The sequence below is a fragment of the Pan paniscus genome, chromosome 4 (genome assembly GCF_029289425.2).
Source record: "Pan paniscus chromosome 4, NHGRI_mPanPan1-v2.0_pri, whole genome shotgun sequence".
NCBI lineage: Eukaryota > Metazoa > Chordata > Mammalia > Primates > Hominidae > Pan > Pan paniscus.
In genome coordinates this window covers 173,245,870-173,263,867 of record NC_073253.2, presented here as the reverse complement: position 1 = coordinate 173,263,867, position 17,998 = coordinate 173,245,870, and the positions used below count along the sequence as shown (strand labels likewise).

General features: G+C 52.3%; 1 protein-coding gene across 1 annotated transcript in view; it reads left to right on the top strand.

Moving 5' to 3' along the window:
• COL23A1 (collagen type XXIII alpha 1 chain) overlaps positions 1 to 17,998 on the top strand; it is a 351,166-nt gene that overhangs the window by 268,730 nt on the left and 64,438 nt on the right. The window contains exon 3 of the mRNA XM_034961132.3: positions 12,113 to 12,157. Coding sequence (XP_034817023.1) covers positions 12,113 to 12,157 — 45 coding nt within the window. The remainder of the gene's footprint in view (positions 1 to 12,112; positions 12,158 to 17,998) is intronic.

Sequence of the window (17,998 nt, the reverse complement as noted above, 5' to 3'; positions counted from 1 at the left end):
GAGTCCCCCCACCCCTCCCCTTCCTGTCCAGGTCTGCTGGCTAGTCCAGCCCCTTCGGCCCTTCAGAGATGTTCTCATGGCTCTGAGCCCCGTGGGCAGGAAGGGTCATAGTCTCAGGCACGCTGAGGGGCTTTCCCCTCTTCCGATCGGTTTTGCTCAGTCCTCCCTTCAGCTGCCTGGGCCGAAGGGGCTGGGGAGGGGCTCTGCCAGGCCTGAGAAATGGCCTGTGGCTTAGCTCCCCATCATGGCACCCACGTGCCTTACATCTGCCAATCAAAAGGAGTCCCAGTCAGTACCTCTCCCTTTAAGTCTCCGCTGGAAGGCACTGAAGGCTGGGGGCTTTCAAAAGGCAGTGCTTCTGACCCCACAAATACGTGAGAAAACCCAGCACAGGTGCCTAGCCTATTCCTGCGGATTCTGGAAACATGAACAAGAGGGCCTTTTTTGGTAGATCACTGAAGATTTGTGGTTATTCATGACATAGCATAATTGTGGCAACAGTTGAATGATCTACCTGTGGCTCTCTTTGTCCCTCCCTGATACGGTGTGGCTGTGTCCCCACCCAAATCTCATCTTGAACTGTAGCTCCCATAACTCCCACATGTTGTGGGAGGGACTCATTGGGAGATAATTGAATCACGGGGGTGGTTTTCCCCATACTGTCCTTGTGGTAGTCATCGAGATCTCGTGGTTTTATATAAGGGGTTTCCCCTTTTGCTTGGCTCACATTCTGTCTTGCCTGCCACCATGTAAGATGTGCCTTTCACCTTCTGCCATGATTATGAGGCCTCCTCAGCCACATGAGTCCATTAACCCTCTCTTTCTTTATAAATTGCCCATTCTCAGGTATGTTTTTATTAGCAGCATGAGAACTGGCTAATACGTTCCCCAACCCATTGGCAAGGCATAACCTGGGCGCCACTCTCAGAGATCTTACAATGAAACATGAAAGAGGAGTGTTATTCAGTAGTGGCCATGTTTACATAAGAAAAACAAAGCATGGTCTGTGTCTTCAAGATGTTCATGATTGTGTTGATAAAGAAAATCTGCATACCTGCAACAAAAGGTAATTTTGATCAGTGTATCTTGACTAGTGGCGTATATTGGTTTTGCTGAAGAACCTTTTCAAAATGTGCATGTTTTGGTGCCAGGCAGGACTCACTGAATCTAACAATTCTAGGGGTTTGGCCTAGGGATATACATTTTAGAAAAGCAACCCAGGGAATTCTAATGCCCTTGCCTGGTTAACAACCAACAATAAAGGCTAAATAAAGCAAACAGGATATTTGCACATAAGTGCAAATGAGTGAATGAGAAACATGAGGTTAGTAGAGTCCAGAGTTGTCTGTCCTGAAGGGCTTAGAAAGGTGGGATCTGCACAGTCCTTGAAGAATAATAGGATTTAAATAAATAGAAAGAGAGGTGGGGAAGCAGGCAGAGAGAATATCACAAACTCTAGCGTGTGGATTGTAATTAATATGGCATGACTAGAACAGAGACTGACTTATTTATGAATGTATTTATTTATTCTGTAAGCATGTCTTTAGCATTTACTATGTGTCAAACATTAGTCTGAGTTTTTTAATAAATATTGACTATCATAACAAAACTATGAGATAAGCAGTAGTATCAGTCTTACTCCATAGAATAAGCCGACCAGAGTGGAAGACTCGTATACTCTCTAGTGATGTAACTCACTCAGAATTTTGTATTTGATAGAAAAACTGTTAATGCCAAGCAACGTTTTTTTTTTTTTTTGCAAAGAAGTCTACAGACTTCAATGTTGCAGTCCACTACCTTGAAACTAGATCTTACTGTTATTATTAGTTTGTTCGAGTGTATGTGGCTTACAAAAAGAGATGGATAAAAGCTAAGAAAGAGAATAAAACCATTTTAAATATCACTGTGGTTGGAATTTTTCCTTACTATAATTCTAGTTAAAATAGTTTGATTCCAATAAACAAGATCCCTCTTCCTAGAAAATGTATTCATGCTTTACTCCATTTATAAAGGCATGAAGGCACAGACTTCTCTTAGTAAGTGAAAAAAATCGGGAATTCTGTCTGGATAGGAAGCACTGCTAAGCAAGGTAATTATCTAAGGAAAGAACTGTTCAATGAGTCTCCAAAGCTCCACACTGAATTTGATGAAATCCAGCCAAGGCTTAATTTTAATCACTCAAACTTCATTAAAACTCTGTATATCATAAATATTTTATAGGATACATCTTTTCTTATTAAACTAATAAGAGGTATATTTTTCCTAAAAATAAGTACTGAAAGTCATTCCAACCTTACGTTTTTCATTCTGGAAATCTCTAGACAGGTTATATTAAGAAGGTAACAAACCCAGACGTATTTCATATATGTTTCTTTGTTTTTCAGAATACTTTCTAACTTCTTTAGGTCTATCTAACTGATTCCTATCTAGAAGTAAATATCTAAGAATCATCGAATTACGAACGTGTATTAGTGGATATCACATAAGTTTATAGTGCTGGAATGACCATCCGTGAAGACCAGTTGGATTCTAAGTAGAATTATATTTAAACTGCTTAAACAAATACCTCTCTAACTTTTCTTCACACATCTTCAGAAGAAAAAAAATGTAACACAGTTTCCGCAGTAACACATTCTCTGGGTTTCATGTTCAGCTAAGAGATGCTGTATTAAAAAGTAGGTGAATAAAACCTATTGTTAACCTCGTAATAATTTGAGACTACAAGATTGTTGTAATCTAATCAAAGGAATCAAGCTAATCAAGGAATACAGTGCTTGTTTTTTTATTAGCAATTATCAGTTTATTTTCTCTGGAGGATACCATGACTATGAATAAAAGATTATTTGTCTTGGAAAAAAAAAAAGGAAGTGCTTCTACTAGAAAACATTGATGCTTTTCCTCCCTGGGCAACCTCAGCCCCTTGACTGGAGGCACTGACAAGAGCTCTGACAGTCTGATCCGGAGACCGTGACCAGCCCTTGTCCCCTTCCCGTGCCCTGCCCCTTCCCGTCCTTCTTGTTGCACCCTCTGGGTGGGACATTCCATGTTTAGCTCTGGTGCCAAAACCACAGTCATTTCCCTGAAAAGGAAGAACTTAGGAGGGCATCACTGGTGCGGGCAAACGCCCTGGCCTGACCAGCTCTGAGCCTTGGATGGTCCTTTTGCCTGTGGGCCTCAGGTTTTTTATCTGTAAATGGGGCCAATCTTGTACATCTCAGAATTACTCGAGAGGATTGAGGAGATGGTAAAAGCCCCCAGCACGTGGCCTGCTGGGCTCAGCCCGTCAGCAGGTCCTACCATCCCCAGCCCACCGGGCACCCCCTTGCCTGAGCCCTCCAACCCGAGCCCTTGGGGAGATGCTCTTGGAGCTCCAGAGAACATGGTGTGTTGGGGCTGCAGCACGGCTGGTATGTCACCAGGATGCGTCATGGGTCCGGACTCCTTAATCCCATTGGAAAAGCTTAACTAAATCCGCTCCTAACTCAGGGAGAGGAACCAGCCCTAACTCAGGGAGAGGAACTGCAGGCATTTTGGATGGCACAAGGAGGGCGTGCTATGCATAAAGGGGGCTGGAGTCGTCTCGGGTCTCCAGGGCTGCCGATCACACTGGCCTTGTAATTAGACATTTAATTCACAGACCTCTGAGAGTCATCCTGGGCAGCTTCTATTTTGTGAGGTTCCCGGTGTTTCAAATAATAAATAAATAACAAATGCCAAGAAGAGGTTATGAAAACCGTGGACTATTTAACCTCTCTCCTTTAATAAGTATCGTCTTTAATGAGAGAGAGCCAGGCAGTGTTTAAGGACTTGGCTGTCAATCTGAACTGCATGACTCCACCGGCTACCAGCGTACGGCCTCAGAAAGCCCATTAACCTCCCTGTGCCTCAGTTTCTTCATCTATAAAATGGAGATAACAATAATAGCCTTCCTCATGGGTTTGAGGTCAGGAATATGTGAGTTAATACCGTAGACTCGAGATTGGGGCCAAGTGTAAAGTTGACACTCGATAAATGGTGCCGGTGGCTCTTGCTTTTATTAAACACTGTTGGAGGCCGCTGTGGTTGTCTGGTATCTGGTGCTGTCAGCTCCTTTGTAGAGCACATGAATGTCCACATTTGAGGGCCTCCGTGAACGTGAGATTGGGGACACCCACCACCCCAGCCCCTCCTAACAGGGCCTTATTCATTCATCCACCGAATGGCACCATGTCCAAGCCAACTTAACCAGCTCTGGTCACTGGGGTGGTCGGGGTCTGTCACCAGCCTGGACAATAACCGTTGTTCCAAACAAACATGACGAAGACGAAGACCATGGCGGTGCCTTAAAACCCTGGCAGCCTGTGGTGTTGGCTTTCCAGATGGCTTCAGGACCTTCCCACAAGCAGCAGGACCCAGCGCTGTTCGGCTCCCGGTTCAGCATGATGGATGGTGGAAGATGACTCTGGGGGAGACATAAGCAGCTTCGGAATGAACTGTATTTGTTGAGCAAGAGGCTGTGATTTTAATTCCTGGAGGACCACAGTGCCCGCAGCACTGGCTGAACCAGAGCAAGCTGGCCAGCCTCTCCGGGTCTCAGTGTCCCCTCCAGGAGCAGTAGGGTCCCCAGGCCCACCTTAGAGACACCCACTGGGACACACCTACTCCTTCACTCCTCCAAGGGACAGAGGGCTTTGTGAGGCCAAGCTGGGAATGTACAGAGAGAATGCTCCCTTGTTGGGCAGTTTTCAGCTCTGAGGTTGATCTGAGACTTGTAAAACAAATGAAATGGTCTGGGGAGATGTTTTAATGATCTGGTCTCGGAAGCTCTTTTCCAGGGACCTCGCCTGCCTTCTCTGCTCAAGGTGCACCCCCTGATGGCCCTGAAGCCCCGGCAATCTCATAGAGCTCCAGACTGAAGGTCTGGGAGGATTCAGGCCGTCTCACCCCACTTCCTCCCAAAGTTCTGGGAAGAGGGTCATATAAAGGGGCTTCCAGTGGTGTTGAGAAGGACCAGGTCTGAAGGGACACTCGACACGTGGTGGGATGAGAAACACTTGGCCATGGTCACACTGGAAATCACACACAGATGTTCAGGGGACAGACTCCGAAGTCACACAGACCCGGGTTCCAATTCCAGTTCTGCCATTTCCCCACTGTGTGACCTTGGGGATGCCACCCTCTGTGACTCCACAGTGCCGGGCTCCTCACACGGGACACTGCTGTGGCTGCCAGCAGCATCCCCACAGTCTCCATCAGGACGGCCTGGCTCACAGCCTTGCTCAGGGGTAGCTGAGACCCCTGGGGTGTTTGTTTTGTTTTCTTTAATTGTGATAAAATACACATACCATAACATTGCCCGTCTTAACCATCCTTAAGCGTACACTTGAGCGCCATTCAGTATGTTCACATTGTCACGCACCCGTCACCACCACCATCCCTCTCCAGAACTCTCCATGTTGCAAAACAGAGTCTCTGGGCCCACCGACTTCCCAGTCTCGCCTCCCCTAGCCCAGCCCACCGATGGCACCTCCCATTCCACCTTCTGCCCCTGTGAATCTGGCGACTGCAGGAGCCTCCAGAAGTGGAATCCTTCCGTATTTGTCTTTCTGTGTCCCCTGTGAATCTGGCGACTGCGGGAGCCTCCAGAAGTGGAATCCTTCCGTATTTGTCTTTCTGTGTCCCCTGTGAATCTGGCGACTGCGGGAGCCTCCAGAAGTGGAATCCTTCCGTATTTGTCTTTCTGTGTCCCCTGTGAATCTGGCGACTGCGGGAGCCTCCAGAAGTGGAATCCTTCCGTATTTGTCTTTCTGTGTCTGGCTTACTTCCCATCGCGTGACGTCCTCCGGGCCCATCATGCTGCAGCGTGCGCAGGAACTCCTTCCTCTCCAGGGCGGACTCACGTCCCGCTGTATCAGTGCACGTTCTGTTTGCTCATTCTTCTGTCCGTGGACGTTTGGGTTGCTTCCACCTTTTGGCTGTTGCACCTGGTAGTAATTCTTGACTTCTGTGGGGCTCAGTTCCCCTGATCTATAGGAAGAAAAGAGTGGAGAGAAATGAAAGCACTTTACAGACTGTTGTGTGGATTCCATGAACCCCCTGTCCTCAGGGGCTGCTGAAGGGACGACCAGGGTTGGGCTGAGGGCGGAGCAACCAGTCAGGAGCCCACAGGAAGCAGCCAGGCCAGTAGGGTGAGAGGGAGAGGCCTGCGCAGGCTGTCCCCAGTGTGGCTGAGGTGGGGTGGCTGCAGGTTTGTGAAGGGACCTTGATAAGACAGGCATTGCTAGAGGGGGCGTCCTTGGGGAGGGAGGTGCCGGGAGGGCTGGGCGGGGGGAACCACTTAGAGAGCCAAATCCTTGCAGCTCAGGCCTCAGAGGAAGCCTGTTGGGGTTCGAGGCCCCCCTTTGGAGTTGATCAGCGGCGTGAGTTCTCCACCCCAACCAGAGATGAGATTTTTATGAGTTAGAAATGGTTTCCTTTTGTCTGGCCTCGAACAGTGCTGAGAAAGCCGTAGGCCTCCCTGGAGTTGTTTACTGTGCTGATGCTGCTCTCAGATGTCCAGAGTCATTGGGCAACGAGCTGGAGCCCTTGCTGGCCTGTGCTAGACCTGGCGCCCTGAAATTTCATTGAGAAACCTCATTCCCAGAGAGCTCAGCCTCTGCATTCTCATCCTGAGGTTCACAGACAGGCAGTGATTAGGGACACGGAAAAGCTCCCGGCTTCCCACGGGGCTGCCCTTGCACTTTGCTCAAAGTGCGTTCAAGGGCTCCGTCGGCGTCGGCACCTCAAACCTGCCTGCAGCGTTCCTGAGGTGCAGTCACTGTGTCTCCAGCTTCACCCACCTGGGGACTCATAAGAACCAGTTACGCAGGCCGGGCGCAGTGGCCCACACCTGCAATCCCAGCACTTTGGGAGGCCAAGGCGGGTGGATCACCTGAGGTCGGGAGTTCGAGAGCAGCCTGGCCAACATGGTGAAACCCCGTCTCTACTAAAAATACAAAAATTAGCCAGGCATGGTGGTGCGTGCCTGTGGTCCCAGCAGCTCGGGAGGCTGAGGCAGAGGAGTCGCTTGAACCTGGGAGGCGGAGGTTGCGGTGAGCCGAGATCGCGCCACTGCACTCCAGCCTGGGCAACAGAGTGAGACTCCGTCTCAAAAAAAAAAAAAAAAAAAAACAGTTACACAGTGGCTCAGGCCTATAATCCCAACGCTTTGGGAGGCCATGGTGGGATGATCACTCGAGCCCAGACGTGTGAAGCTGCAGTGAACTGTGATCACGCCACTCCAGCCTGGGTGACAGAGTGAGACCCCGACACACACACACACACACACACACACACACACACACACACACACACACACACACACACGGGAAAGAACCCACTTACATTAAAGCCCTGCATTGTGATGGCCCAGAGGCCCCTGCAGCCAGTTATTTCTTGGGGTCCCAAAGAAGCACCCCTTTTGTACCCCAGGCTGGTGTGTCTGCTGCCAGCTCATCTGGTTCATGATTCCGCAAGGCAGGTCTAGTTGCCACCACTCCCAAACCTCTGTCCTCCCGAGTTGGAAACTCTAAGGCTCAATGAGGTTGAGTAAGTTGCTCAGAAGACACAGCTTCCCCACCAGTCACGTTCTTCCCCTCCTGCTCTGGCACACCTCTCGCCCCAGCCTCTGAAAGGAAGTTTTGCAGATGCCACTGTGGTGGCACCCACGGGGAAATACTGTCGTTCCCCAGCAGCCAGCCCCTAGCTCAGAGCCGTGTGGGTCCCATGCAGAGTGGGGGACAGTGGCCTTCTCCCAGCCCAAGGTGGTCTTCAGTGCTAGACCCTCCAGCTGGGACAAGTTTTCCAGCAGCATCCATGGGCAAGACCCGTCCTATCCCTTGCAGCCTCAGTTTCCCCTTCTCCACATGAGCAGATCAATCAAGACAGACTCCCGGTGCCGTCCTGAGTGTCTGAGTCTCAGGCAGCAGCAGGAAAGGTTCTTCTGCTTGTAGAAAAGAAGAAAAACAAGAAACAAGGGAAAACTCTGAGGCCAACCACCTGGCCAAAGGCCTGGTTTTGCTTGTTGGAGCCAGGTCTTAGCTGCAGCCAAGCTGGCCCTGCTCTCCCAGGGGCCGGGGCAACCTGCTCCACACCAGGCCCAGATGCCCTGGGGCACAGCCAGCCCCAGCAAAGGGACCACAGCCCCAGAGGAACAGCCTCCCTGGTCGCCAAGGCCACCTGCCCGGTAGCTCAGCATATGGGACACAACTGTCCTTGCACTTGGGAGCCACAGACTATGAAGGGCTCCAGGAGGCTCTAGCAACACAGCGTTAGGTGGGCCCCTTCACCTGGCTTAGCCCCAGGGTTCTCATCTGTGCAGGGAACACTAGCACCTTCTTCAGAGGACTGGCGAGGCAGAAGGTGAGCCTGCGGGGTGGGCACAGGGAGTCCTGGAGGAAAAGGGTCCCAAGTTCATGCTCACTGGGTGAGCAGCCGGCTTGGCACCCAGTAGATGCTGAACCCAGGTCACTGCCCATGGTGGGCTCTCAGCACCTGATAGTCCAGAGACTCAGGAGAGGCCGTCCATCCTGCCCCCACTCCTGCAGCTCCCGCAATCCAGTCTCCAAGCCCGCCTGGCCTCTCTGTTGGTGGAAGCAGTGGAGTGGGAGCCCACAGTCAGCAGGGAGCGCAGCTCAAGCACACTCGCCCTCTCCCAGGGCCTCACCGCCTGTCTTCTCGCAGTCTGGGAAAGGAAGGGTGGAAGGCACTCCCTATCTCACTGGCACGTCACATCAGACCAGGTGGCCCTGTGTCTCTCCTAAGCCCTGGAGCTTGCTGGACTTGCAGTCTTTTCAGGAGAATCCCAGAAGCAGTGAGGAGACCTGAGGCCTACCTGCCTGTCCCCTTCTCCCTCCCTCCCTCCCTCCCTCCCTCCCTCTCTCTCTCTCTCCCTCTCTCTCTCCCTCTCTCTCTCTCCTTCCTCCCCTGAACACACATCACTTGGTTGTGTCCTGCAGTGGGAGTTGGGGACACAGAGCTGCCTGAGATGCAGAGTACATACTGCAGGAGGTCCTTTGTGCCAGGAGGGAGAATCGAGCACGGCAGAGCGAGTGGCAGAGTGGGGGACCAAGCGCAGGGGCAGCGTTCGCCTGATGCTGAGAAGGAAGGGGTCCAGGTTGGGGGCTGGGGCAGGATGATGCCCCGGGGGGGATCTTTGGCTTGACTGCTTGGGTGCTCCTGGGACCTGCACTTAAGTAACAAGGGAGGCAGGGGGCGCGTGGGAAGTCGGGAGGTGAGCTTGAGTTTGGAAGTGGTGCCTCCCAGTGGAGTTGGACATTTAGGTACAGAGCTCAGAATAAAGGGTAGACCACTTGTCCATCTGCAAGTTGGTCACATGGCGCCCCCAGCACCGTGCCTGGTTAAGATCAGCCCTCAGGAGTGTGCACGACCAGCTTCATTCTCTCCCTCCACGAGGGCCCTATTCAGTCAGGGTCACATCCAGCCTGCCTGGCCTGTGGCTCACAGGCCCTGTATGCTCAGCAACACCCCAGTCCTGCCCAGCTCCAGGCCTGCAGGGAGCATCGCCCAGTGACCCTGGGAGGCAGGCACGCTACCCTGCCTGGGCAGCTGCCCACCCTGCCAGCATCCCTCCCCATCAGCCTCTGCCTAACCATGCCACCCAGGAGAGCCACCAGACAAATCCATTAGTTCAGCCGCCCCAACACAGGCAAATGTCCTCATCTGGCTTCAGTTACCCAGACGGAGAACTTCCTAGTCGTACCCAGTGATTCCCATCAGGAAAGCACAGTGCTGCATTGCTTTGGCTCTAGCAGAGTCTGGCTACTTCCCCCACTCATGGCCCCTTTCCTGCCATGTCCCCTCACTCTGCCCCGGGCCCAGGGCCTGCAGCTTCACTGAGCCGAGCACAACCTGAGGCCTGGCAAGAGCCTCGAAGCTTTGTGGGTGGCCACGGGGCCTTCTTCCTCCTACAGCCCGAGGAACATGGTGCTGCGTGTGCCGGGGGGCTCCCGTTCCCATACCTCGCTCTCATTGAAAACAGGCCCAGCGAGGAGGAAAGGCCCCCCGAGAGTGCTGACCTGCCCCCCAAACCTGGGGCTTAGTTAATAACCAGGGCCGGTCATCCGGTGTGACTGGCTCCGGAGGTTCCCAGGCACCATCAGCCCCGCACAGGGCACTGGGGAGGAGACCAGGGCAGGTGTTTGGGCCACAACTGGTCTGAGATGCTGGTGGGACAAGCACGTGGAGATAGGAAGGTAATTGGCCGTACAGTGTGGGTGTCGCAGGCCTCGGCCAGGAGCATGGGCCTGGAGGTGCCGCATAAGCTGTAAAACCACACAGTATGAGGAGCTGTTGTCTGTTCTGAGGGTCCCAGAGTCCTAGCCTCACCAGCTCAACACAGCCCCTGGCAATTCCAGCATAAACCCCAAATTCAGGGTCTGTGTCCAGGATGGGAGAAAACCAAGGGCTACGTCCCTGGCATGCACTTTTGCCCTTAAAACTCAGGGGAGCAAGAAGTAACATGTCTTTCATTTTTAAGTTTTGTTTAACCATCCTCACCTCCAGTCCCCGGTCCCTGAGGCTGGCAAGAAATTCATTCTCGCCTCACCCCTGGGCCTGCAAAGCTTTTGGCATGTCGCATAGCACTGAGGGCCCCTCTCCACCTGAAGGGATCTCTTCTCTCTCGCTGTTTCTCAGAGACTGGCCCTCCCTCCTCCTCTTCCCTTAACAAAAGTTGGGAAGCACCTCCCACAAGACACACAGACACAAACATACATACACAGACACACACACAGAAACACAGACACAAACACACACAGACACACATGCACACAGACACACATACATACACACACAGACACATGCACACACACATGCACACAGACACATGCACACACACATACATACACACAGACACATGCACACAGACACACATACATAGAGACACACAGACACATGCACACACACATGCACACAGACACACATGCACACAGACACATGCCCACAGACACATGCACACAGACACACATACATAGAGACACACACAGACACCCACACTCATTTTTCCATCCTGCCACAGACGCGATCAGGGCCAGTCTCCTGCATCTCCTTCGTGGTTGTTCTGGAAATTCTTGACGGGGTTTGAGGTTGGCTTTTGCAGGAAAGGGCAGTGCCTTGTCATAGGGTCACAACCTGTCCCACTGTCACCTCCAGGCCCAGCCCAGAGCCTGGCATGCAGTGGGTGAGCAAGACGTATCAAATGCCATTTACACATTGCAATCTTGTACCTGCACCCAACTTCACTGAAACAGGGGCGAGAAGGGGCGCCAGGAAGGATGGCAGTGAGCGCCACAGAGGTGAGGGGAGGGAGAGGGAGGCCTCAGACCTCTGCTCCCACGGCCAGAGTCAAAGCGTCTCCTTCAGCATTGAGGTTACTCTGGTCTCAGGGTCTGATGTGGGCAGAGGGCCAGAGGCGGAGGTAGGGGGTCCTGCACCGTAAATTCAGAAGGGCTTACAGCGCGCGGATGGAGGACAGACGTGGACAGGAAGCCCAGAAGGCGGCTGAGCAGCTCCCTGGCTCTGGGGAAGGAGGAGCTGGAGGCCCCAGCGCGTGGCGGAGACTGCAGGCGGATCGTGTAGTGCCTGTCATGAGTGGATTTCGGCACTGCGCGGCCGTGATGGCCTCTTTGTTGTGTTGGCTTTGTTGTTTTACTTTAGTAAATATGAAGCAGCGTTTGTCAGGGCTTTCCTGAGATAACCCACACTTACTTTTCTTCTAAGTCTGAAGTTTCTCAGCTGCAAACGCATCTGCCTCAGGAGCCTCCCATGGGAATCTTTGTGATTAGGGGAGGGCTTAGGAATGACTGAGTGAGCCAATGATTGAATGACAGAATGGGTGCGTGGGGCATGAGGGATGCGGCCACCTGGGGAGGGGGGTTGGCGGAACAGGCGAGGTAGTGGCAGAAGGAAGGGGTTTCTCCCCATGCATCTCGCCTCCACAGCCAGCAGACCCCCTCGGGCAGGCCACTCCCAGAAAGCTGTTGCGAGGGGACGGGTGGGTGGCTGGGGCATGCCCCACCCAGCCAAGTCCACTAGCTTCCCTTCTCAATGAATGCATTCTTGTTTTCCTGTCTAGGGCCCCCTGGACGGCGCGGCAAGCCTGGGAGAAGAGGCGACCCTGGTGAGTCCCAGGTTTTCTCAGCTCCTAAGCCGAGGCTTGGAAGCCACCATGGCCCCAGGCTCTGACTGCAGGGCCTGGCCACCTGCTCCCCACCCTGAGTCATGCCTTGGCCCTGGGCAGGTGCTCCTCCCCCTTCCAAGTCCAGCTGCTGTTTCCTGAGGCCGCAGCACCCAGTGCTGCCTTTCCCGGGCTTCTTGGCATTCACAATTCCAGGACTGTCCCCTCTGCCCCCAGTCATCCCCCAAACCTCGTTGTTGGCCCCTAGTCCCCCACTCCAGAGCAGCCGCCTCTCTCTGAGGCAGAAGGTGATGACTCCGCCAGCCACGCCCTCCCCCATGGGTCCTTCAGCACAACCGGGTTCTCCTGTGGGTTTCATCCCTCCCCAGACGTGGCCTGTCCTTCCTTGGCAGAGCCACCAGGCGGAGACTCCCCCACCTCCCTTCCCTGCAGCCCACAGAGGCACCTGTATTCACCACCCTTCCTTCCTGCTGTTTCTGCTTCACCCAGAACTCCGCCTACCCAGTCCCCAGCAGATTGCCCCCTTCGCCCAGGGACTCTTCCCTAAGCCCCTCTGACATCGTCTTAGCTAAAGTCATGCTGACCTCTGATGGCCACACCGGATGCTTTGCTGTCTTTCTCTTTCTTGACCCCCACCCTTGGCCACTCCCCCATGCTGGGCAGTCCCGGCTGTCTGGGCTGTGCGTCCTCCCTGCGCTTCCTCCCTCATCTGTGACCTGGGCTCCTTTGCCATTCTCACGGGACCCACCTGCCCCGTGAATGAATCTCCCTTGGCCGTCTCCTCTCCTCTCTCCCACAGTCTCCCACTCCTGTGACACTGACCATGTCCTCTCCCTGCCTCCAGCCACATCCTCTCCTCCGGGTCCCCGAGGTTGGACATTGCCTTGCCAAAGCCAGCATCTCCCCCAGCTTTCTTCCCTGGGCTTCCCCGTCGCAGGGAGGAGGCATCTAGCCACCTGCTTCCCTGTGTAGACACCTGGCTGCATCCTCGATCCCTTCCCTGCCCACGCCAAGTCCCCATGAGCCTCCTTCTCCATGTCTCGGACCCGTGTCCTCTTCTCTCTTCTCACTGCCGTGACCTCCTGCAGCTCTCATCACCCCCCACGCCATGTCCCCACCTCCAGCCTCACCATGGATGTCCAGGGCTCTCCACCTTCTGAGCCTTCACTCTTATGTCTTCCCGCACCCAGAACATCTCCTCCTCTACCTGGACTCCCACCCCAAGATCATTACCCTTTGTCCTTCAAGCCTAGCTCAAGCATCTCCTCCAAAAAAACCTCTAATGGTTTTGTCCAAGAGGTATCGCTCCACACTCAGCACGGGCAGCCCCCAGGCATGTAAATGCACAGAACAGCGAACGAATGAATGCCCAGCCCCTAAGCAACTTCATGAGGTGGCCATGGTGATGAAGCCAGGCTGGCTCACCACCAAGAGGACCCCGGGCCAACTGGGCCCAAGGGGAGGCAGTGGCACGTTTTCTCCAGGCCTCAGACTCTTCTCCCTGGAGCTGGGCGCAGGCTTTCTGCCTCCTTGTTCCACTGGGTTTGCAGCATCGAGTTCCTTACGCAGAGACCCTCCAGATACACTCCTTAGCGCTCACCGGCAAGAAGCACCCTTCATTTCTCTCTCTGCCTTGACTTCTGGAAGCTGAAGCCTGTTTTGAGTTCAACGGCTGGAGCTTCCTTTAGCCTGGCTTCTGTGTGTAATCACCCGAGACCCTGCCAAATACACACTTTATTACTCAGCTCTTATTTTCTACCCTCGTAAAGGGTTTTATTGCCTTCTATTATAAGTTCCTGACATGCTTTTTGGAAGGAGATGAGGAACACAGAGTCATTTTTTTTAGGACAAAGTATGATATTATTCAGCTTACTCCAAAATCCATTTAACTTATGACTCAAGTTTAAAACAACCTCAAAGTCAAGGAAAGATAGACTCACTGGGTCCCTGGCCCCGTGCTGGGCTCTTTCAAGTCCTTTATCTCATGCGATCCTCAGACACTGCAAGATAAGAATATGTTATTATACCCACTTGCTGATGAGGAAACTGAGGCTCCAAGGGGTACAGTACCTTGCCAGAGGCCAGCTGCTGGCCAAGGGGTGGGCAGGATCCCTCCCCCTCGTTTTTCCAGTGTGGTGTCCCGATTGTCTGCCTATCCAAAAACAAAGTGAGCTGCACAGAACAGATGTGCCTCTCTGATTGGCCTTGGCTGGGCCTTGAGTTTATTTCTAGATAGTTACACACATATGCACATCCTGGCTTTCATGCCTTCCCTTGTATAAGGAGGCCGGAGGCCTTTTTCCTGTGTCTCTTGGGAGAAAGCCTTTTTTTTTTTTTTTTTTTTTTGAGACAGTCGCTCTGTCACTCAGGCTGGAGTGCAGTGGCACAATCTCAGCTCACAGCAGCCTCTGCTTCCCAGATTCAAGCGATTCTCATGTCTCAGCCACCTCAGTAGCTGGATTACAGGCACGCGTCACCACACCCAGCTAATTTTTGTATTTTTAGTAGAGACGGGGATTTCACCACGTTGGCCAGGCTGGTCTTGAACACCTGGCCTCAAGTGATCCACCCGCCTTGGCCTCCCAAAGCGCTGGGATTGTAGGCGTGAGCCACCACGCCCACAGAGAAAGGCTCTTTTTTGCCAGGTAGGGCAGTGCCTGGCTGGGATTCCTCCCTGAGGCCGCTGCAGGCCTGCAGATAGGGTGATCCTGCCTGCCTTCCGTGCAGGAGTCTCCCTAGTTCCCAGCAGGAGCTCCACAGTCCTGCAATGTTGCTATGTCTCTATCTGAAATGGGATGGATTTCCCACCTTCCCCTGGCTGGCTTCTTAGCTGGAGAATCCCAGAACTGTGCCTGCACTCTGGAGTCGTCTTTCTTTCTAAGGGCTTTGGGCAGGATCCTCTCTCCTCCCAGACCCTCCTATCCCCAAGAGTGTCCGTCACTCTCCCCTGCTCTCGCAGCCCTAGACACCTCCCTCCATCTCAGCGCTTCCCACACCTGAGGTGTTGGCTTGGTCTGCAGAGTTGTCCTGCTTTTCCACCAAAGCATGGGCTCCTCAGGGCAGGGGCTGGGCTAGGCCCCCACTCAGGAGATGGTCCATAAATGCTTATTGATGGGAAGGAGGAGAGAAGGGAGAGAGAAAGAGGCACTTGCGGGCAAATGAAGATCACAGTTAGAAGACTGCTTGGCCAGTGCCCACATAAAGCTACAGAGACAAACGGAGGCACTTACCGGGTCTCCACAGCTGCTAGCCTTCGGGCAACAGTTTCTGTGCTAGAGTCTTTTATCTGCCCTGATCCCAAGAAACTCTTTCTAAAAATCCAGTGGAAGAAGCACTTCTGGAATGGCGGAGTGAGGACTTCTAAAGATCTTCTCCATAAAGGAGCAAAAACAAGGGGGAAGACGAACCTTTTCAGAACTCTGGAAATGAACAGAAGTTTTGCCACAGCCCAAGAAATGTTTAATCAGGAAATATCTGAATTTTGCTATTAATAAGAACAGTAGGATTTGTAGCATTTTAATTTTCTCCTCTCTCAAGCTCATGGTAGCCTTAAAAACCAGCTTTAAAAATCATGCATGGTGCACACATGTAATCCCAGCACTTTGGGAGGCCGAGGCAGGTAGATTGCTTGAGGCCAGGAGTTTGAGACCAGCCTGGCCAACATGGTGAAACCCCATCTCTACTAAAAATACAAAAATTAGCCAGGCATGGTGGTGCATACCTGTAGTCCCAGCTACTCAGAGGTTGAGGCACAAGAATCGCTTGAACCCAGGAGGCAGAGGTTGCAGTGAGCTGAGACTGCACCACTGCACTCCAGCCTGGGCAACAGAGCTAGACTCTGTCAGGAAAAAACAAACAAACAAACAAACAGCAGTGTCACAACCACAGTACTTGTTTGTGAAAACTAGCAGCCACTTGGAGGAAGCAGAACAGGTTTGAAGCTTGCAAATGCTCATCCCCAGAGAACTGTCACTATTTGACTTGTCTGGCAGCTCCATGGAAAAGCACCATACCCAAGGCTTGTCTTTAAGTGACCTATGCACAGCTTGCTTAGAACGAAAAGCCCTGTCCCCAGGATGCTTAACAAAAGTAATCAGCAGCAATTGTTGAACATTGAAGCTGCTTGAGGTGATAACACCAGTGGATGACTTGAAAACTTACAATAAAAATATAGGGAATGAGATGTTCAAAGGAGCTTTGAAAAGCTCCAGCTTATTCTAGGGTATCTGGAAGGCACATCAGCTATGTACATGTCCATTAAAAACCTGTCTTAGAGCCCCAGTCTCTCACTTCTGGCTGACCTTGAGATTGTTCAAGCAGGAAATGAAGACAAAGGCAGAGTTGTAATGTGGTGGAGCATTGAAGCCGTGCTCCAGCACACACAGAGGTGCAGCATTGAAGCTGTGCTCCAGCACACACAGAGGTGGATTGAAGCTGTGCTCCGGCACACACAGAGGTGCAGCATTGAAGCTGTGCTCCAGCACACACAGAGGTGGATTGAAGCTGTGCTCCGGCACACACAGAGGTGGATTGAAGCTGTGCTCCAGCACACACAGAGGTGGATTGAAGCTGTGCTCCAGCACACACAGAGGTGGATTGAAGCTGTGCTCCAGCACACACAGAGGTGGATTGAAGCTGTGCTCCAGCACACACAGAGGTGCAGCATTGAAGCTGTGCTCCAGCACACACAGAGGTGCAGCATTGAAGCTGTGCTCCGGCACACACAGAGGTGGATTGAAGCTGTGCTCCGGCACACACACAGGTGGATTGAAGCTGTGCTCCGGCACACACACAGGTGGATTGAAGCTGTGCTCCGGCACACACAGAGGTGGATTGAAGCTGTGCTCCGGCACACACACAGGTGGATTGAAGCTGTGCTCCGGCACACACGGAGGTGGAGCATTGAAGCCGTGCTGCGGCGCACACAGAGGTGGATTGAAGCTGTGCTCCAGCACACACAGAGATGGATTGAAGCTGTGCTCCAGCACACGCAGAGGTGGATTGAAGCTGTGCTCCGGCACACACAGAGGTGCAGCATTGAAGCTGTGCTCCAGCACACACAGAGGTGGATTGAAGCTGTGCTCCGGCACACACACAGGTGGATTGAAGCTGTGCTCCGGCAAACATAGAGGTGGATTGAAGCTGTGCTCCGGCGCACGCAGAGGTGGATTGAAGCTGTGCTCCGGCGCACGCAGAGGTGGATTGAAGCTGTGCTCCGGTGCACGCAGAGGTGGATTGAAGCTGTGCTCCGGCACACACAGAGGTGGAGCATTGAAGCTGTGCTCCAGCACACACAGCCTGCCAGCACAGAGTGGGAGACATTGGATCAAGGCATTCAAGGAAATCTCTGTCTAACCTGACCACTAAGCTAAACAAGCAGAGAAGTCAGTAGCTGCACATGACAAAAAAGACACACTTTAAAGAATTAGTCCAGGAAAGGCCCTCAACGGAGAGCAACAACAATAAACAGCAACAACAAATAATCCTGGAAAGGAGAAGAGGGATCTGATTTCCAGAGTAGCCACATTAGATTAGTTTAGATGTCCAATTTTTAACAAAAAATTAGAAGACAGGAAAGTAGGGCAGTAAAAAAGGAAAAAGTACAGTCAATAGAAACTATCCCTGAGGAAACCCAGATGTACTTGCTAGACAGAGATATAGTATTGGTTATTATAAATATGTTCAAAAAACTAAAGGAAACCATGTTTGAAGAAATAAAGGAAAGCATGAGAATCATGTCCATCTAAATGGAGAATATCAATAAACAGATCAAAAGTATTTTTTAAAGAACCAAATAAAAATTCTGGAGGTGCAAAATACCAT